General features: G+C 57.4%; 2 protein-coding genes across 2 annotated transcripts; one reads left to right on the top strand and one right to left on the bottom strand.

Moving 5' to 3' along the window:
- Positions 1-1,091: 1,091 nt before the first annotated feature.
- BESB_068070 (putative 30S ribosomal protein S5) lies at positions 1,092-9,951 on the bottom strand (the record flags this gene model as incomplete). The annotated part of the gene is made up of 14 exons (XM_029365200.1): positions 1,092-1,214; positions 1,563-1,704; positions 1,828-2,080; positions 2,510-2,719; positions 3,197-3,431; positions 3,940-4,116; positions 4,419-4,586; positions 5,092-5,143; positions 5,455-5,519; positions 5,923-6,174; positions 6,664-6,777; positions 7,225-7,401; positions 8,018-8,146; positions 8,968-9,951. 14 exons carry the CDS (start codon positions 9,949-9,951, stop codon positions 1,092-1,094), a joined length of 3,081 nt encoding a protein of 1,026 aa, XP_029218783.1.
- Positions 9,952-14,128: 4,177 nt separating this feature from the next.
- Positions 14,129-20,621, top strand: BESB_068080 (glucosephosphate-mutase GPM1; the record flags this gene model as incomplete). The annotated part of the gene is made up of 11 exons (XM_029365201.1): positions 14,129-14,424; positions 15,143-15,474; positions 15,861-16,061; positions 16,502-16,654; positions 17,127-17,260; positions 17,580-17,783; positions 18,194-18,347; positions 18,684-18,854; positions 19,198-19,525; positions 19,823-20,076; positions 20,449-20,621. 11 exons carry the CDS (start codon positions 14,129-14,131, stop codon positions 20,619-20,621), a joined length of 2,400 nt encoding a protein of 799 aa, XP_029218784.1.
- Between the last annotated feature and the right edge of the window lie 558 nt (positions 20,622-21,179).

The raw sequence follows: 21,179 nt of genomic DNA on the forward strand, positions 1-21,179 counted from the left end.
ATCAGTATGCGGTGTTCCCCATGTATCCCTATATGCGCTGCATTTGCACATATGAGCAATCTGCGTGCGTCGGTTGAGCTGAAAGCTGTAGCACAAAGAGACACCGAGTTTCAAGTAAATGCAACCCCGGCAGCGATAGTGAGCGAAATTCAGTATTCATCACAATGCGCTCCCTCTCTTTCACGCTGCACAGATCTACTGGCCGTACGATGCCAAGCCGCTTGACTCTGCGCGCTGGCGTTACGGGATGAGCCAGGAACCGAGCGCAAAGGTGATACAGGAAGCGCATTCTCGCGCGTCGTAGGGCCGAATGTCGTTTCTCCGTAGTACGAAGCCACGAAGTGGCGAACAGAGTAGACGACTCAGCATCCGCTCGATCGGCTCTAGCACTTGTGGTGCTGTCTCGATGCATGTTGTTTCTGGCCGCCGTCTAGCACTCTCCGGCTGAGCTTGCACTCGACATGCGTCGAGTTACAACGACGAGAACATGTCGCGAAGCGAGCACACCACCAGCCTTCACTGTAGCGGCAAGGCGCACGCCCAGGAAGCTTATTTCTTCTCGTCTTGCGGCCGCCATCCATTGTTCCTCGGCATCGCTGAGACAACGGCCCAGACGCCGCCACTAGATGCCACTTCCTCTCTCTGTGCCTTCGATTTGCGGGAAGAACAGAATTAATTATCGAAGTGGGTTGCAAAGTCACGGGGCACGACCGCCCACACAGAGTACAGCCAGACGACAGAAAAGTGCATGGCAGAGAGTAAAGTGAAAAACCAGCATCCGAGGCCACGGGCGACCTCGTGTTTCGCCTTCTGTGTAGCATATGCCTTTTCGCCCCCATGTGACAACTACCAAAGAGGGAAAAGGTATAATAGGCTTTGCGCTCCAGTATCGCTGCAGGAAGAACCAACAACCTCCGGCGAATTTGGCGCCCTCATCAGTTGTTGAGGAGGCAACCGCGAGGCGAGAGAACGTATCGTTCGGCATACAGCTTATTTCCGACTGTAGAGTGGGGCTGCAGAGCTCCGGGAAGCCATGCGCACGACCTGGAATCCTTGATATCGTTGGATGCGCAGTGCCCCTGAAAGGAGCCCTAATGCGCAGACGCCGGCCGCGACGGAGGATGAACAAACACTTCCTTCTCGTAGATGTTGTGCGACGTGAGGCGCTTGCGCTTGAGTTCTTCGCACCACTTCTGCAGCGGCGACTTCCAGGTCTGGAAAAGACACACAGAAAACACGGAAAATGGCACGGCGGAAATAAAATAACCTAGATGTGACCTACGCAGGGAACAAAACACGGCTGCTATACCCCCTCCATCCGCGGTTATCTGTTTGCATACATACAGACGTATATATCCGTATCTGACAGACTTCGAGCCTGACATAAGCATTATTTATACGTGAAGCGCCACGGCGGCATCCGTCCACTGCAGATCTCAAATGCGGGTCGCGTACCGCCCAGGCGGAACTGAACGCGCGAGAACATCGCGCAGCTCGCAAGGACTGCGCAGCGGGCATGCGCGAGAGAGAGCAGAAGCCCAGCTCCCCTCTTTAGCACTCACATAGGGCGTGAACTCGGGACGAATTTCCTCCGGGATGACTTCGTCGATCGCTGCACGGAAGCCCCGTCTGTACGAGGGAGGTCTCTTCTTCTTGATGCGCTCCAGCATGCGCGCGTACTCCGTGGAGATGGGGCGGAACCACCTGCGAAGGAACGCCAACACCGACAGACAGTCCGCGACTTGGGCTCTCACGCGGAGAACTGGCGGCCTCGAGCCGCAGCCCGACACGCTCAAATTGCTTTTTCGGCTCCTGAAGACTCCTCACCTGTCCGGCCAGTGCATCCAGTGCTCTCCAGGGGCGACGAGCAGGTCGTATTTCTGTCCGGTCGCGTTCGCCAGCGTGCGGCGACTCTGGAGCTGCTCCAGCGCCCGTTTGAGCGCCTTCGCGCGCGTGAACCACCGTGCGGACGCCGAGGGACCGTAGAATTTCACTCGGCAGTTGTCGATGCCCATGAGGTAGAGCAGCGGCAAGTAGCGCAAGTTCGACTTCAACCCTTTCCCGAGGGGGCGCGGAATAACTGACGCAGCCAAACACCACAGCGACAAACGTCTCGCCACGTCAAACCGCGCGCCCCAGATAACCCTTACACATACGGCCCATTCTCTACACCAACACATGGAACATATATATATGTATATGCATATAAATGTGCATATACAGACTTTGAAAAAAGACAGAGAGAGAAGTCTGGTGGCGCTATGCCTCGTTCAGGTATGCTGCCCTGGAGACGTGCAGCCCCCCAGGCAGGTGGAGCGGGGCGTCCGCACGCGTGCGAAGCCGGCTCCCGCCGAGGACGCGAGTCGTCCGATAATTCTGGAATGTTAGTAATTTCGAACTCCCAGATGAAGTTATTTCTACCTCACTCTGAACAAGGTTAAATTGAAAAATTCGCAGATCCGCAGTTTTCAACTCCTGACCGCTCGGCGGCGGGTTTTCCGTGGCTTACTTTTGACGTGAGCCGAATACTCCTGGCCATGCACCGGGGTCGTCAACGTACGCCCGACGTCGAAATCGATGTGATCGAGGTTCTGAATCGCCGCGAGCGCCGCGTTGCTGCGCGCCTCCTTCGGCGACGGTCCAAAGGCGATGCCGATGCCAAACAAGCCGCGGCCGTTGCCGACAGCCACAATCGCGCGGAAGTAGTACACGCGCCCCTCTGAGAAAAAAAAGCGGAAGGCCCGCGAGCGACCGGAAAACCATGATTCTGCTTGCAGAGAAGGCCCTGCTGAACTCGCATCTGGCTAGGCCGGGGCAACACCTATGCGAATACCCACGTATGCATACATGTATGGATATATAATTCCATATATATATATATATATATATATATATATATATATATATATATATATACGCACACGTAAAAATACATGCATGCGTGTGCTGTACCCATGATGCGACACGATGTACTGCGTGGCTTCGCTGCACCAGTAGGTCCGAACTAACAATGTCTAGTCTCGCCTCTTCGAGGCATTCTGCCCGAGGAAGCATTCTGCTTCCTCAGGCAGAATGCAGCGGGTGTGTGGATGCACTAATCCACACACCCGCTGCTCACAACCTTATCGGTTTCCACAGCTTCGCTCGGGCTTGTCGGATGCCGGATTCACTCCCATCGACCCTTCGGTGCGCTTACGTTTGTTCATGCTCATCATGCGACTGATACTCAGGAGCGTCTGCCGCAGCTCGTGCAGCTTGATGAGCGGGTCGACGCCCTCCCGCTCGCGGACAAACATGCCCTTTTCGGGGTCAAAGACGGTCTGCGCAGGCCGCTTCCACCGCCAAGAGACGAAGGCCTCGCCGTCCTCGTTCTCGCCCTTCACCCAGTCGACCGGTCCCGCAGAGGCCAGGAACTTCTCCTCGGAGTCCAACTGCAGGCGGAGGCGCGAGAGACAACGGAGTAGACACGGAGTCAGCCAAACCGAGACGAGGATAAAGGACAGCTGAAAGGTGAGGGCAGCGGCAGGCGAGAACGCGGCGCCAACCGGAGAAGAAGGCAACGAAGGACGAGAGCGAACACTGCCCAGTCTAGTGGCCGCAGACGAACACGCGAGTGAATGAAGAAACGTATACTTGGGGCATGCAAAATCAAAATCTTTTGCAGGCTGAGGAGCTTCTCGGCGGCTTCTGGCACCCACGCATGGGAACTCCCGCTCAACTTGCATGCTAGAAGGCAACGAAAGGCCGGAGACAGCCGCCACCACGAAGCTAGCCAGGCGGGAATGGCAGGAAGTAAGGCAGACAGACTCATGTTCGCGTCGCCCGCGTTGACTGTAGCAGGCACCGCAGAGCGCGAAACACGAGGTGAGGTGAAACCGCGGAAGAAAGTGAGAGGTGTTGCAGGCGAATGATGCACGCTTGACTCGATCGCTGACTTACCAAGGCTTCCAAGGGCGATTTGCCGAACTTTGCGCAGAAGTTCCGGAGCGAGGCCGAGGAAGATGAAGCGGCAGACTGACTCATCGACTCTGCGGCCGTGTGGACGTCAAAAATCTCGTCAATGTCTGCGTCGGTGAGAAACGGATTCGGCGGCAGCGCTGCCAACTCTTCTTGAACCTGCACAGACGCGAAAAAAGCAAGCGCAGACCAGGTTACACCCGTCGGCACAGACGCACGCAAAAAATATATATTTATATACGTGTATGTTTAGTTGCATGTATGTAATGATATTTTTAGATTAGCAAGACGACCTCACAGGTGTGAGCGAATGTATAGGGGACAGAGAGAGCATCTACCTGGATGCCTGCACGCCAATATCCAAGTGAGCAACTCAATTTTCAGGCATTCAGAGAGACACGTGCGAGGCTACGGCGCACGGGCGGCTGATGCGCGCTTCTACTCGGCGGGTATGTTTTTACCGTCTTCGCGTCGAAGCCGTGGAGGAGTTTGTAGGGGTCGAGAGCCTCGAAGTCGAGGAGATTCGCTTTCCCGCGTGCAGCAGCCTTGAGGAGGAGGCGCGCCGCGTCGAGGTCTTGCTCGGTCGCCGAGAAGGAAGGCGGATCGCCTTCGGGAAGGAACTCCTCAATCTGAGGCGACCACATACACCCAAGAAACTTGCCGACCGTTTTAGGCCCTGCGAAAAAGCGCCAGTGAACGCCGGGACGCAAAGCCACGAGGCAGCATCGCTTGAGAGTCCGTCAACAAGCCAAGACGTGTGAGAACGAAAGGACGCACTGAACGCCGGGTTGAGAAAGTTGCTATAAGTGCAGAAGGCGTAGCCCAACGAAAGAAATCCCAGCTGCGTCTGCGGAGATATGCTGCTTGCCTCTGAAGGGCAGGTACGCATTCTGCCGACTTCATTGACTCGTTTTTAGCTCGCTCTGTGAAGAGATGCGTGCAGAAAGAGGCCGAAACGCAATTCCACGTCGCCCCTGAAACAGCAGAAGCTCTGCAAGCGAAGGGCGTCCCGCTCGAGACCGCAGTGTGAAGGCGTCGCTCAAGCAGAGCGAGCAGTCTTAAACACGCTTGTCTACCCAGTCAAATGTCAGGAGGGCTGCGATGATGATTTTTTCAGACTTGGCGTCATCTCACCTCACGTGTGTCCATACGCAACCAGTTACTCAGGCCGATTTTGTTCAAGGTGCTGTACAGGCGAAGAGCAGACAAAAAACTCCCGGAATCTTGCGGACCGACGTCGACCAAAACCCCTTACTTAAACTAATCGGGCAGAAACTTCGCGGAATGCGCGCTCTGACAGCGAAACACTGCGGCAGACTTCGCTGCTAGAGTCCAGCAACCGTTCAGACTTCGCTTGCATGGCACCGTAAAAACGTAGTCTACCAGGCCGCATGCATGGCGATGCGCGCTACTTCTCTTTGCTGACTGTCTACAAGACTCCTCGCTGGACGTAATGTTGCCGGAAACCGAATTTTTTTTTGAAAATTCCAGACGTACTAGACAAGGTTCTGGAACTGCGCGACCACGCCGTCGTTCACCGCGGGCTCGGGGCCCTTGGTCAGCTGCAGAGAGAAGAAAGAAAAACCACGCGCAGGGGCGAAATCAGGGTAGGAGCAGCCGCCGCTATGTCTCTTGGAGATACGGGAAGTTACCGCGATCACGTTCAAGTCGGGATGCCAAAAGAGGGAATTCTCACTAGCCGCGGCACGGTCGCACTCCCGAGTGCCGTCTTTTTCGCAGACGTCTCGAGCTTCTTCTGCCGTTCGCGATAAAATGGTCTACACCTGCTCGAGAGACGCAGGATCGATACTTGAAGGTGAGCAGAGAGACCGAACTGATGCATACATGCGCTCAAGCAGGCATACATGCATCTTTCAGTAGTTCCGCAGATGCTCGTATGGACGCGTCTCTGGCATCCGTTCCCCCACCCTGCGCTTTCAGCCAGGGGTTTTTTTCGCGTCTCACCCCGAAGAAGTCGGCGACTTTCTGAAAAAGCTCGCCGGCCTTGTCGATGGGAAACTCCGTGAGTCGCTCGTCACAGAACTGCTCGTCTACGATCTCGTGATCGAAGATGAAGTCGTCCGCGAGGGAGTACAGATTCTCTTCGTCTGGCTTCAGGGGAAACCTCTGCGCCAGCAGCCGAGCTCGCCTGCCACACCCTGCGCGCTGATTCTCGCAGACCCGCTCCAGATGGCATTTTAGCCACTGCCCGACGTGCTGCGCAGCGAACCAGGCAGCAGAAAAAATCGAGGTAAAAAAAAACGGAGAGTCGCGGAGTTCAAAAAAACGTGGACACGCAGACAACACACACTTATAGATAGATATAGATACAAATAGATATAGATGGTTAAAGGTAGACAGCCGGAGATAGATATAGAAAGATACACACAGACAGATAGTTATAGACATATCTATCGATAGATTCAGACAGTCAGATAGACTGTCTGAATGAAACAGATATAGTTTAGAGGAAACGTAGATGTTCAGCGACGGGGACCAAGGGAGAGACGGGTCGCTCGGTGTGTTGAGGCGGACAGAATTTTTAGAAAAAAGTGGACGCACACGCACAGAGACGGGGTTCAACTCGATGTCTCTTGCATAAGTCCCGACGTTCGAGCGTAAAGACCAAACAGTCACGCTGTGCGGGCTCGCCACATCAGAGTTTCGAATCCTGTTTGTCTTGGCGGCGCCCTGCGAAAGTCTCACCTCGGCAGAGAGGTCCGAGAGAGGCGCGGGCATGATCCCTTGGAGGCGCGGCCAGTTGCGCTGAGCCCAGTCGTGCGCGTAGTGAGGATCCTTGCGCAGTTTGAAGGAGTCGAACTGCGAAACAAAAAGTAGCCAAAAAAAGAGTGAAAGCGTAAAACACAGGCCCCGCCGTGGAATGCGCACACGATTACCGCCCACGCCAACGCTGGGGGCGAAGCCGGAAGCGGAGAGATGGAGACTGGCCGCATGCACACTCGCGGCTTCTCCCGCGGAGAACGTCCTTCGGCCCGCGAGACACCCTCTCACGCGTCCGTACATATCGCTCCACCCCGGCAAGCGCATCCGAAGCCCTGTTCATCCTTTGGAGACGCCCGTCTCCTGCATGAAGCCTCTTCTGGTGACCTCCAGTCTCTCTTCTCTGCGTCTCCCTTGGGCTGCACGCTGGAGGTGTGCACTGAGGGCGTTGAGGCAACCGCTCTGTGCCTCTCGCCCCGGCAGCAGCGCAGCGGCCGAGTCAAACTCCGCCGCCGCGTGAGCTTCGCTTTGGCGTCCGCTGCTTACCAGAGCGTCGAGCAGCAGCTTCAGGCGGAACGGGTGCGTCGGATGCGGCAAGTTTGGGACGCCAAGACGCAGACAGAGGGCCTCAAGGTCTTCGGCGACCGAGTTGGCAGCGGCGGAGAGTGCGAGCAGAAACCCGCGCGGGTTCACGACCGGCAGGCTGAACTGCAGCGCGTCAAACTGAAAAAACCAGACGCGCGCATGCCAACTGGATTGACGCGACCGAAGGGCCTCGACCGCGCCTGCGCTCGTCAGCGCCCTCGCGGAACAGAAGACAATTCAGAAGATGAAGGGAAACACCGGCGCCACGGCCGCACGCAGAACTCAGAGCTGTCTGGGAGAAACAATGGAGAAAAGGGCGCGGCTAAAAAGACCGCCCTCCGTCGCTCCTGCTCGGAAACAGCTAGTGCTGCCGAAAGAGCGTCAACACAAGTAAGTAGCCAGTCACGAGCCCGTACGGTGAGGAGAAGGAGAAACGCGAAAAACGGATTAGGGGGTCGTTCTGCTCTCTTGTCCCCAGTGATGTGCAGGGCGCACACGCGGGTATGTATGAGCGCAGCCCTTGCACGAAGCGGCTCTGTGTGTCTTTCCACCGCCTCTGGCGGACAAAAAGCTGCGGACGAAGGCACACATTAACGTTGAAACGTACCCCGTGTGAACTTTGAACATAATCCGCCGCTACCTTCTATGATGTTACGTTCACCAAATAAGTTTCATCGCGCTTATGGAATTCGGTCGCGAGCACACACGCGTACAAAACTATGCACGACGCGCATTCGTTGCGTGAAAGACCTACGTCGGGCGGAAGGATATCCGAAGGAACAGCGACGTTGTTTTTCTTCAGCTCCTGAAGGTCGTGGACGAGTGGCGAGTGCTTCAGCGTCGCCTCATTCAGCTTGCTCTGCATACTCAGCAAGCTGTCTTCCTGCGACGAAACAGAAAGAGGCGGCGCACGACGGTTGAGAAGCGCGAGGCCTCAGAATGCCCAGAAACAAAAAGGAGCAAAAGAGCGAAAGGTGCAGTGCGTCGCAAGACGAAACTTCGCATCATGCCAGTGAAAAAAAATTCCGAGAAATACTCAGGCAAGCACGGCCAAGCGAGTGAGTGCGGCAGCGAGAAAATCGAGACTGGAGCCGAAGACGGTCCTGCAGGGCCGAAATTCTCCGAAGTCCAGCAGAAAGGTGAAATTAAAGAGTCCGTAGGAGGAGGGCACTCGAGGTAGAAGCCCGCACGGCGGACGAGAAAGCCACGCGCGGTAAAGCGAAATGTTGAGGCACTGAGAAGACACACGAGGCATGCCTCGTGTCTCTCTTCGCTGCAGAATCGGGACGCCGATGAAACTCCAGCGAATCGCAATCGCTTGCGCCTCGATGACTGCCGATGTTCCCGCAGTGCCGCAGATGAAGGAGAACGAACAGTGGAGAAAGGAGAAGGAAGAGCGAAAGAGAATAGAGGTCGGCATATGGGCACAAACGCCTGACGCGAAGCAGCCAGGGAGAGCGACAAACAGACGAAGAAGAAAGAATGGGCGCAGCAGACAGAAAATCAGAGAACACGAAGGTAGACACACTGTATTGTGAGCAGGGAAACGGAAGGGCGAGCTTCGGGCGATTGAAAGTCACCGGCGCTTGCCCAGCAGGAGGACGAGGTGGTGAAGCACATGTCGTCTGAGATCTGCACTCGCATGTGGGGAATGCGAGCCCGAATCCTGAAGGCGCAGACGATCTCGTTTGTTTCTGCGCGTACCTTGTAGAAAGGCAGCGCATCAGGGCGGAGAATGCGGTATGTCCGGAGTGCGGATCCCAGGTAACTTTCGAGTTCCTGCAATTTTCTGCCGTACAGCTGCGTGTCGGGTTTGGTTTCGGCGCGTTTTTTCGTCCCGATCTCCTCCTCGTGGCGGTCGTCGTCTTCATCTTCCACCTTGTCTCGCAGGGCCTCCTCTGCGTCGTCAGCCAGGCTCGGTTTCCTCCGGGCTCCAGCACCCAGCAGCGTGTCTTTTTCTTCCTCAGAGAAAAGCGACGAGAGGTGATCCTGCTCGCGCGCGCACTCGCGCAGGAACCGCTCCTTCTCCTGCTTGACGCGGTTGTGCGCAGTCATGACCCCCGGGGGGAAGGCGCCCTTCTGCTGCTCTCCAGCCCATAGCGAGTTGAGAAATTGCCTCTCGCGCTCGTCCTCGAGTCGCCGAGACAGGTCCGAGGGTACGTGATCCAGGTGCTTGTCGCGATACACGTGGCGACGGCGGAGGACACGCGCCTGGTGGCTGTTGTAGAGAAAGCGCCGAGACTGGAGGGACAGGGGCGAAGGCCCAGGCGAGGCGGCAGTCGCCACAGAGAGGAGCGAGGAGGGAAGACTACTGAGACTGGAGAAAGCGCGCGAAGCGCGACAGCGAAGAACGAACGGCGAAGCCCCCCCCAAAACGGAGGCGTCTCGATCTTTGGGTTCGCTGCTGCCCTGGGATAGGAGCAAACGTGGGCGCGAGAAGAAGGATGGAGAGCGCGAGAGAGAGGAGAGTGAGCAGGTGAGCATCAGGCACGACGCGCAGGGCAGCCGTGGAGCGGAGCAAGGACGCGAGGAAGGAGAAAAGTCTGAAGACGGCGAAGCGGCAGACGCGGAGACAGTCAGGACCGGAGCAGACGGAGCGCCCACGTGCGAGAAGGTCGCCGGAGAAGGCGACGACCGTCTGCCTCGCTCTAGGCTCCGGCGTGTCTCCGTGGAGATTCGGCGATGCATCGCGCCTAGACGAGATGCTCGCTGAAAACTCCGAAACGAACGCGACAAAGCGCTGAAGGGAGAAAAGGACCTCAAGGAAGAGAACTCCGCAGCCAGGGACGGACTACATGGGAAAAAAACCCAATAGGAGAGAAGCAAGTGCGATGCTAGCGATGTGCAGCGGTTCCCGGAGATTCGGGATCTAGGGAAGATGACGAATAAAGTGCGGAGAGTGAGGAAACAGGCGCTAGAAAGCAAGGGACGAATCGAGTGGAAAAGAAGGATTCGAGTCGGAAAGTACATGCAGCGGAAATCAAAATAAGGCATGCTTTTTTTCACCAGCGGGGCTCCAGCGCAGCGCATGTTCGCGATAGAAACTGTGCGCCGTCCCAATGCCGTTTGCCCGGAGACCTGGAAGACAAAGAGAAGTCAATTTCTCCTCTCTGTTGCAGGAACGAGTGGAGTCCCGCGAACAGCCTCGTGGAAAAAAAAAACAGAAAAGGCGTTGACCGGAACCTCTGTGGAACAGAGGCGCTCTAGAGCCCCTATCCTCGAATGCGAAGAGACATCCGCGAGCTACGCGGCGTCAAGTGTCTCCTCGAGAGGCTCAAGGAAGCAGTGGAGCAGGAGGCCACATTTTCGTCGAGCCTCCTGAGTGTCTCCCTTCCTCTGTGGCCGTGTTGAGCAGATCCAAGACTGTCTCCCTACATCGTGTGCTTCAAGTCTGCGTGTCTTAGAGCCTCTGAGCACGGCGCCTCTTACTGTTCTGGAGCGAGTGAGGTGGAACTTATCCTGACACGTGTATGCGCGTTCGTTAATCTGAAGTGTGCCTCTCCCGCAGTCATGTGAAGAGTAGTATGACAGAAAACACTCATCGGGGCTCCATACGAAACTCTTGTCCAGCACTTTAAGCGAACATCTAAATTCGCAGCAGATGTTAGGTTTGGCGCGCTGAAGGCCCGCGCGAGTCTCGAGAACGCTGAAGGCCCGCGCGAGTCTCGAGAACGCTGGAGGCCCGCGCGAGTCTCGAGAACGCTGAAGGCCCGCGTGAGTCTCGAGAACGCTGAAGGCCCGCGCGAGTCTCGAGAACGCTGAAGGCCCGCGCGAGTCTCGAGAACGCTGAAGGCCCGCGCGAGTCTCGAGAACGCTGAAGGCCCGCGCGAGTCTCGAGAACGCTGAAGGCCCGCGCGAGTCTCGAGAACGCTGAGGGCGCCGCAGTTGCTTGAGTGGAACTTTCTCTATTCATCGCCTCATTCCTACCAGACCACCTGGGACGACGCACTTCGCCTCTCGTGGCGCGTGTGTGTCGTGTCTTTGTTGACTGGTGTGCTTCTGGAACTGTCGCCCGTGGGTGATGAGTCAAAGCAGGGGCATAGCGGTCGCCTTCGCTCTCACCAGGACCACGGAAACTAGTCCGCGGTTCACATCTCGAAGGGAAGAAGCGCCTGCACTGGTAACAGTCTAAAGGGTGTCGTGAGGGAGGATTCCAGTGCCGAACGAATTCGGGAGCTGTTGTTTTCTGTGTAGAGAAACAGTGGAGGACGCACGTCACCACAGGTAGGTCTCCTCAGAACTCGGCGTGATCGTTTACTTATTACAAAATCGTCGCGGTGCACCGATTCTGTTATAGGTGCGTTGCTCGGTGGGTGATGGTTTGCGGCCTCAGATCAGCGCCGTCATGAGCCGACATATCTCACACTCGCTGCCAAACTCTTCCCCGCTGATGCATTCTCAGGACTGAAGAAAGTCCTTTCGCTAACGGAGTCATTTCGCGCGTGAAACCGAAAACGGCCATACAAAAGCGCTGAGTGGAACGCAGTTGTCTCCGGTATAGAGGTGTTCCCCATGCAGTGCCGTGAGTACACTTTCGTCATACATTCCGCCATTCTTGCGGGCTTCCTCTGCTAGAAATGAGCATTAAGACCTGGTATGTGCTGTGGTGTCGGACGAGCAGAGGCAGCGGAACGAACAACGAGAGTAATCGCGGGATGGCTGAGACACCTACTCGGACCTTCCCGTGACAACCAACAGATACGACAGACAGAGTAGATTTGTCAGCGCGAAGCATGCGCGTACACCGAGTCTGACAAGGACTCAATATTACAGAAGCGGCTGGCAAGAGGGATTGAGTTTGCACATGCACACTGAAAAGCATTTATAAACCGTACGCAGAATAGAATACTGGCATTCACTCTTTGTAGCAGGTGATTGCCTATCTATTGCCCCGAGTCCTTACCATCCTCGCGGGTAGGACGGGGATATTGAGGATCTCCGCGCAGCATCCCGAAGAAGCGATCCGGCGAGGGTTGTGTATGGATCCATGATTGCCTCGTGTTCCCGCGTAAACTCGGCCTGGACTCGCCAAGCATTCCTAATTGTTCTGAGCTACAGTGAGTTACTGTGTTGAGGGGAGACGCAGCCTGCTAGCGCGGAAAACTGTATCGCCGGAGGGCGACCGCTGGCTGGCTCATCTTAGAGCAGTATGCTACGCGCTAATCACGGGTAGCCGTCACACCTGCCCCGAAACACTGGTGTACCACTCTATTTCTGTAATGGAGTGTGTTCCGGAGAGTCATGGAGTGTGCCCTGGAGAGTCACGCTGACACATCTGATAGCACAGCACTCGCGTACAAAAACCGCGCTTTTCGCCGACAGAGCCGTGAGCACACGCTCCATCCCTGTTCGGGGACCCAGACGACCGAGGGAAAAAGAAATTGCCGAAGCCGCCATCTGTGTGTCAACCGCCAAGCATCCTCGAGTTGTGTGTGTGTACATGCATGCCTCTTCGATACCAGGGCGGTGCTCAGACGTGACCTCAGCGAGCTGGCCTTGGCTGGCAGCTGAACGCCTCCTGGGGGCCGTGCAAATCAAGAGAGATGTCTCGCCCTCTGCCTTGCCACCGAACAGCATCCGCGCCTGGTGTTTTTCCAGTGGGCGCACCTCGAGGCCGGCTGCGCTTCGACGACGCATGTACGCGACATGCGCGTGGGCGCCGCCTCCCGGTCTCGCGGTCGTGGCGAGCGACAGTTGTGCTGTCTCTCTCCGCGCCACACATTCGAGAGTGCTCCTCACGCAGTTCACTTCTCCATCAAAGCTTTTCCGCTGAACTTCCGTCCGTCTAGAATCCAGGTGAGCGGTGAACTCGCGTCGCGGCCGTCTGCCATCCTGAGGATGACACGCGCTAGTAGAGATACCCCCAATTGTACATTTGCTAGCGTCCACAGATCCCCTAAGGATCAACTTCGCTCGTCGATTTCGGCCTCCGTCTCTGAAGCACTCGTGACGCGGCTTCTCATGCCGCAGGTCGATGGCGTAGAGACTTTTTCTGGTGAAAATCCAGTTTGCAAGCTGTGCGGCGTCGGCAGCCGATCACCGCCGCGGCCGCGGCAGAGCCGCAGCCGTTTGGTTGACATTGTACGGTACCAAGCAACACGAATGGACTCTTTTTCGTTCGTGCAAATTGCATTTTGAGCGTGTGCTTGAAGCGTTCTGACTTCTCTCTAGTGTTCTGGTTCTCGTCTCGCGGATGCGGCCTCTCGCGTACGTGCCGCGGAACTGCTTTTTGAGACCGGAGTTGCGACGTGCGGTGCGGCGAGAGTCTCCACAGCGCGTTGCCGACGGTGTGTGCAGCTTAATTTTGACAGCAATGATTTGACGTCCGCAGTTCAAAGTGAACTCGCATCTCCCATTCTGCCGCCAGCAGCCGGTCCTCCGCCCTAACACCCAGAGTTGCGCCCAGGCCGCTGTGTGCCGGGACCTCGGCACGAGTAAAGACACCCGCCGCCGCGGGGATATGAAGGCGCGTGCCAATGCTGCAGCGAGACGCGCTTGCTCTCGTTTGGCGGCCATAGTGTGGAGAGAAACATGACTGATCAGGGGAAAGTGCCGGCTGCGTGAGGAGGCCCCGGCGTCCAGGCGGATGCGCGTTCTCGGCTGTGGACCCACCCCCCCCCCCCCCGCCAGCGCGACGGCCGGTCGATGGAGTGAGATACGGTCCGCTGAGCTCCGTCACGTTTTGCAGCCTTGCTCACACACGGATCACCCGCTGTCGAGTTTTCCTGTTTGTGTGCTGCGCCTCAGTTGCTCCCGATCTCTCGCGCTGCTGCTGCTCAGCGGGAGTGGCATTTCCGGTTCTTGTTCCCCAGAAACGAGCCCGTCGTACCTTTGGCTCCGCTGCGAACTCCGTTCTTCTGCCGCCATGGGGGGTAAGCACAGATGCACAGAAAAAAAGGCTCGGGCTGCGAGCACAGAAAAGGCTCGGGCTGTGAGGCACGTGCGGAGGCGCGGGTGCACGCGGCAGCTCATGGCGTCCGTGAGGAGCGAGCGACTGGTGAGCGTTCCTCGTGTGCGGAGATCCACTGTCCCGCTTGCGTCAGAAACTCTGCGCGATGATGAAACACGAGACTTCGGGGGAGGGGGAGGCGCGAGCTCTGTTATTCGAGCCGCGGGCGCCGCGTCCATAGCTTCGGGACTGGCGAGGCTCGCTCGCCGCGAGTGAGTATGTCAACCCCCGCGGGCTCGGATGAGATTCACAGAGATAAGGCCCTTTCCGTCGCCCGCAGTAGTGCATCGTTGATTTCGTCGCAAGAGCCGGGTTTGCCACGGACCCACGCACCTGGATGGAGAACGAGGCGTGCAGCTGGTAGGCTCCCCTCGTGAATCCAGAGGCAGCCACGCGCCACGTCGGGTGGCGGAGGGGATGGCATCGCCACCCCGCAGGCTTCGCCGCGTGTCTGTGCGAGGACGCGCAGAGGGTGTGAGGTGAAATGCGAGTGTTGCGTGTCTTTTCTCCGTTTTTCCTCTGGCTTGCGTCTGAACTGCTCCATCGCGACAGCCAAGGCAAGTCACATGCGGCCTAGGAAGGAGAGCGGTCGCGGGAGTTGCGGGAAGGCGCGTAAGTCTGCAGCGTCACCGGTGGAGAGACCTGCGCCACAGGTGCGGTCTGCGGAGCCGCCTGGCGGCGCAGAGTCTTTCTCTGCGTAGTGCACACCGACGCACCTTCTGGTACACAGAGACTCACATCTCCTAACATGCCCTGATTGATTGCGCTGAGGTGGCGTTCGTTTCTCGTGCTTTGCACCTAGTCGCGCCCCGCATGTCATTTTATCGCGTGCTCCATGTAAAGCGGTGTCGTAGTCAAGCCCCGATCGCCTCCTCCTGCTGCACTGCCGTAACACTGCATCTGTCCACCGGCGACGCTTGTCACGTCCAGCCAAGCCACGGCGCATGCGCGGCCCGCGTCGCCCGTTCTGCAGCCTGCATATTCGAAAGTCGTCGTCCTCTCTCCGCCGTCGGCGCCCGCCCAGGCAAACAGGGACGCACACAAACTTGAACGCAGAGAAGTCTGGAAGCCTGGCGCCAGATGCCCTGCGCGCGGTCGGGCTGCTTGTGTGCACAGTTGCGGCGGGACTGCAACAAACGGAAACGAGGGTTTCGTTTCCAGAGTTGTCCGTACAGGCCCTTCGAGGTTCACAGGCGTCTCTCCAGACCTCGTTCTCTCGCGGCCGACGACGGCCTACCAAGACCAAAAGCCTGGCACTTCCGGTAGGCACCCGAAGGTCATTTCCTGGACGCTTCCTCGCGCGCGGGTAGCCGGCTGTGAGAAATCGGGCATTCTCTTCTGCTCTCAGAGCTCAAGCGTTGTAGTCACAACCAGCATGAAGCAGATGCGGGAGCGCAGCCGGAGAGCTTCGGCGGTATGCGACTTCCCGATTTCCATGTTCAGCTTCTCCGGGAGAGAGACCACCTCTGTGTCTGTCTGCGTACACGAGGAAGCGGCAAAGAAAGACTGCGGGACGTGCAGAGCGCCGCGGTGGGCAGGAAGGAGGGGGGGTTGGGGAGCGGCTGTCGGCCTGATGCTTGGTGAGGCCCTTAGTGGTGGCGTGGCGCATATAGAACCACGATTGGTGTTTCTTGTGTCCGTCTTTCAGGGCTTCGCAAGAAGACCAAGGTGTTCATGCAGAAGGACTACCTTGCGAACTTTACCCAGAGCGTCTTCGATTGCCTTCCCGATGACGAGAAGAAGGGCGGAACTCTGCTCGTCAGCGGAGATGGACGCTATTTTACTCACGAGGCGATTTACGAAATCTGCTCGATTGCTGCCGGAAACGGCGTGGGTCGCGTTTGGATTGGTGAGCATGCTTTGCAGCTGAAACGAGATACTCTCGTGTATTTTACCTTCACATAGGCGTTCCCCTCCTTTGCGGACTGTGAAGGGGCGCCGGACATTTAATCGTCTCTCGTTTCGAAAAGTCTGACGACTGTGAGTCTTCGGGTAGCTCCGGCAAGCTCCTTTCGCCGCTAGCATCCCTGCAGCGTTTTACCCTTACCCCTTGAGAGGCAGGTGAGCGCGATTCTCAAGCTCTCGATTCGTGGCGCGAGAGCCGAAGGGCGTGTCTTCGCGTGTTCGTTCCGTGCCTTTGCGGCGTTGCACGGGCCTCTTGAAGTTGCTGAAACAAACACATGTGACAGCTGTCTGCGGGCGCTGTGATGTGCGGCTTCGACTCACTCACATCAAATGAATTAGCGTATGGTTCACCATCGCGTCTGTGTTCACCGGCTTCTTGTTCAGGGCAGAACGGCCTGGCGTCGACGCCGGCGTGCAGCGCCATCATTCGCAACCGGGAGAACGGCGTTTGCTTCGGGGGTTTCCTTTTGACCGCCTCGCACAACCCCGGCGGCATCGATGAGGACTTCGGCGTCAAGTACGACACCGGGAACGGAGGTGAGCCCAGGCATACCGGACAGGACTGGTATAAGGTGATACATATATTTGCCTGCGTATGCATGAACTGCTACATGTGTCCCTGCGTGCGCATGCGCATACTTATACGCGGGCCTCGTTACGGCGTGTGGCGGATTTGAAAAAGATGTACGGTGGATGGACTGGAGAGCCTGCTAGCTCGTGTGGAGGAAAGGAAAGCGCCTGAGGCGAAGGCGATGGACAAAAGGCGTTTTTTTCGAGTCCGGAAGCACGCATGAGGGGCTTGCTTCGAGAAGCTTCGCATGCGCATCCATTTCTCGCGCACAGGGGGTGTACGCAAGCGTGCAAGTTTAGTCGAGGTATACGCCAGCGAGAGAGGCCCCAGACGTGTTTGCAGGCCGTCGGCGCGTGTTGCTTCGGGTTCTTCTCTGAACGGCGGGGGCTGGCTTGCTGCATACCGCCGTTGAGCTGGTGCGGGCTGTGTTTCCGTCAGCCCCTGGACAGGAGCGTCTGATGAACGAGGTGTGTCAGAAGTCGAAGACGATCATCTCCATCAAATACGCACAACTCCCCAAATTCGCCTTGGACAAAGTGGGCGTGCAAGTCGACCTGAATGGCGCCTTCCAGGTACGACAGACACGCAATGTGCGTGCGCGGCCGAGGCGAGTTTCCGCGTTATCCTTGCTTCGTTTAGGGTGTAGGGTGTCTTCCGCAACGTGGCCATTCTCTGCCGTTTTAAAACGGGCTTCGCTCGTGCTTGCACGGCATCTACTCCCTGTGGGTGCTCATGTTGTTTTTCCGCTTTGCAGCGGAGTTGCCAGAGTGCCTCCAGAACGCGAGGGACGGCGTCAACACGTGATCGGTCCCTGTGGACTTCGCGGCTCGGTCGCGCATTCGTGTTCTTCGCGGAAACGAGCGTACGTTGTGTCTTCGCTTGGTCCTGCAGGTCGAGATCATCGATCCCATCGTCGACTGGCTGGAGCTGATGAAGGAGTGCTTCCACTTCCCCGCCATCAAGCGACTGCTTGCACTCCCTTACTTCAACTTTGTCTACGACGCCATGCACGGTGTCTCTGGGCCGTACGCCGAGAAGCTTTTCCTCGAAGAGCTGGGCGCGAAGCCCGAGTGCCTGATGCGGCAGCAGCCCTTGGTGAGGGGTACGCTGGAGCGGGGCCGATCACCCACCCAGCGCTGCGCACCTTTTGCAGCGTCTCTCGGTTCCCCGTCTCCTTTTCCGCATTCGTCCGTCCCGCTGGCCATGCGACACGACACAGCAGTCGTTTTCCATAGCATTCCTCTTTTTCCCGCGGGATAATGTCGCTGCTCCTGCCTGCAGAGATTGACTGCGGGCTGTAGGCGTGTACGGGGACAGTTCGTATGCAGTCAGTCTAGCGAATCTGCGGGAGGCGGGCTCACGGCGTGTTCCAAAGTCGGCTGCATGAACTGGTTTCGCTGGGCACTTCTCGGGTGCTGTCGATCCACCTGGGGGCCCGGATGTCCGTCGCCTTTGAGCTGTTGATCGGCCGAGAAAAGCCTCGTTTTCTGGGACTGTGAGTGCAGCCCGACTTCGGCGGCCACCACCCGGACCCGAACCTGACCTACGCCGCCGAACTTGTGGCGAAGATGAAGGTCTTCCATCCGAACGAGTGTGACGCCTCCACACCTCTCTTCGGGGCTGCGGGAGACGGCGACTGCGACCGCAACATGATTCTCGGTGAGAAACCCTTGAAGCTTCCACGCGCCTTTTCTTCTAGCCGGCGCCTTCCTAGGTTGCAACCTTCGTCACACAGACGTATGCCTGCCATCGCATTGCATGTGTGCGTCAAGTGGCGGACTGTTCGAGGCGATGGATGACTGGAAGGCGTCGTCTATATGTAGCGGTATTGCATCCGTGTCGCCAGACAGGCAGGCACACCGGTATTCGCTTGCGCATGCAGCGGTGCGGCACACGGACGTGGATGCGGCACTCTAAGGTAAACACGTGCCTCCCGACGTATTTCCGGGCGAGACGCGTGGGAGGGCTTGTGTGCCTGTTTCTTCGGCTCTTCAGGGCGCGGATTCTTCGTCACCCCATCAGACAGCGTCGCGCTCATTTCGCTGTACGCGGAGAAGTGCATTCCCTACCTCATGGTAGATAAAGCAACTGGCAAGGGAGGCCTGACCGGCCTCGCTCGCTCGATGCCAACCTCCCGCGCGCTCGACAACGTCGGCAAGAAACTGAGTGAGTAACGCTGGAAACGCTGCAAGCAGCAAAGTTCATAGTCGCTTTGACTGCATCCGGCGACGAGCTGAGCAGTCCGCATATCTAGATATATATATATATATATATATATATATAGTGAGGGAGAGAGAGATAGGTAGGCAGCTCGCGGTCTTTTCGAGGTGAGCGTGAACTCATTCTTGAGGGGGGTTATGTCGCGCATGCGCGCCGACATGGTCGATCTGGGCTGCCAGCGATCCCTCGCAGGTGTTCGAGTCCGCGCCCTTTGCTGTCTCGGTGGGCGAGTCGAGATATCGGGACCGACCTGTCGTCATTTTGGGGTATCGTTTTCGTTTTTCCCCAGACAAACAGGTGTACGAGACCCCAACAGGCTGGAAGTACTTCACGAACCTGATGGATGCGAATCTCATCAGCATCTGCGGTGAGGAGTCCTTCGGCACCGGCAGCGTCCACGTCCGCGAGAAAGACGGGCTCTGGGCCGTCCTCGCCTGGCTCTCGATCCTCGCCTGTCGCAACGGCTGCCTCGGCGACCTCGAGCAGGAGAAGGCCGATCTGAAGAGCGGGAAAGACGTCAGCATCGCCGCGCCCGCGACCAAGGTCGAGGAGTTCGTCTCCGTCCGCCAAATCGTCGAGGAGTTCTGGAAGGAGTTCGGCAGGAACTTCTACTGCAGGTACGCAAAGGCACCCGATGCAACCGCCCCCAGCCGCTGGCGGTGTGCATGCGGCGGGGCGGCCGCATCGGCTAAACACCTGACGAGCCTGAACGCGGTGCGCGCTGTTCTGTCGACCTTTTCGAGCTTTTGAGGTGGGCGATGGGGGGATCCGTCGGCCGCAGAAGACATCTCTGGAAAATCCGCCATTGCGGCGGCTCGTGCCTTTCCTCGCCGTGGGGCGTGGAGACGCTCGTAGAGACTAACCCTAGGAGTGAACGTCCGTCTGGCTCTTGTGTGATTCTCTCTCTTTTCCAGGTACGACTTTGAGAATAAAGACAGCACATCCGCTCATCAGATGATGACGGATCTCGAGGAGCTCTCGAGGCAGACCCCTGCAGACATCACCGCGAAAGTTGCCGCGCACGTGGACGCCAACCTGATGAGCGCCATGCAGATCGAGTCCATGGACTGGTTCAAATACGTGGACCCAGTCGACCAGCAGGTGTCTGACCACCAAGGCGTGCGCCTCTTCCTCAAGGGCGGCAGCCGAATCATCTGGAGGCTTTCAGGTGCGGAAAAATCGCCACGCCGAGGGTGCAAGCAGCGGTTGCGCAGCAGCCATTTGCTCGCTGCTTGCGGCTCCACGCTGAAATACAAGGATGAGGGTAAAAGATGTAATCTTTTGTCCAGGGATGGCGTATGGCGTGAGTTTTCCGCACGTCACGCCGGTGGAAACCCGTTTCTGGAGAAAACCTCGAAACGCCTTGGAGGCGGGGGCTGGCGTTGAAGGCCGCGCGCCTTACAAGATTGCTATATTTTAGAAGTCCGGCTGTGGCCATGGTCTGGTGGCGGCGTTTGTGGCCTCGTATACGATAGGGCGAGGTGTGTGCGGAGTCGCGTGGGTTTCTATCCTTTTTTCTCGTCGTTGCATGCGCGTTCAGGTACCGGAAGCACCGGCGCGACCATTCGCGTCTACATGGAGCGCTACGAGCCAGACGCGTCGAAGGTTTTGGAGGATGATCGCAGCGCGCTGAAGGACATCGCCGCCTTCGCGCTCCAGTTTTGCAATATCAAGAAGTATATTGGCACGGACGAGCCGACTGTCGTCACATGAGCGTCGGCGAGTTTTGCGCCAATTGCCGACCTTGCGAATCTCGCTAGTCCAGCGGCCCGTGTGAACTGAAACGCTTCTTTATCCCGATAGTACAAGAGAATCGCCACTCCATGCGCTTCAAGCTCATATCTACATCGAACCGTGTGTCCGGGGGGCTTCCCATTTGAGCTGTTCGTTGCTGTGTGAATGAAGGAGTGCAGGGAAGAGTGGTGCGGTGGAAATGGGTGAGACTGCCACGGATGTCCACAGCGCAGGAGCACGCAAGATTCATATTCGTAGTCACGACACATGCACAGCCGCCGCAAATGCACGCAAGGCTGACGACACACATATTCATGGATGCGTGTGTATGTGGGTATGCCTGTGTGTTTGTATCATCCGTATGTGCATTTGTGTGTACGGGGGAAGCAGAGACCGGAACGAGGACATGAGGCGGCCCTTTCGAATTCTGTGTTCCGAGGGAAGTAGGGGTTCCGTTCGACGACGTGCATGTGAAGTCTCAGACACAGGGATATTGTCTTTTCTTTTGCCGTGGGTCAACCGAGACTAAGCAGGGTG

The sequence above is a fragment of the Besnoitia besnoiti genome, chromosome VI, assembly GCF_002563875.1.
Source record: "Besnoitia besnoiti strain Bb-Ger1 chromosome VI, whole genome shotgun sequence".
Lineage (NCBI taxonomy): Eukaryota > Apicomplexa > Conoidasida > Eucoccidiorida > Sarcocystidae > Besnoitia > Besnoitia besnoiti.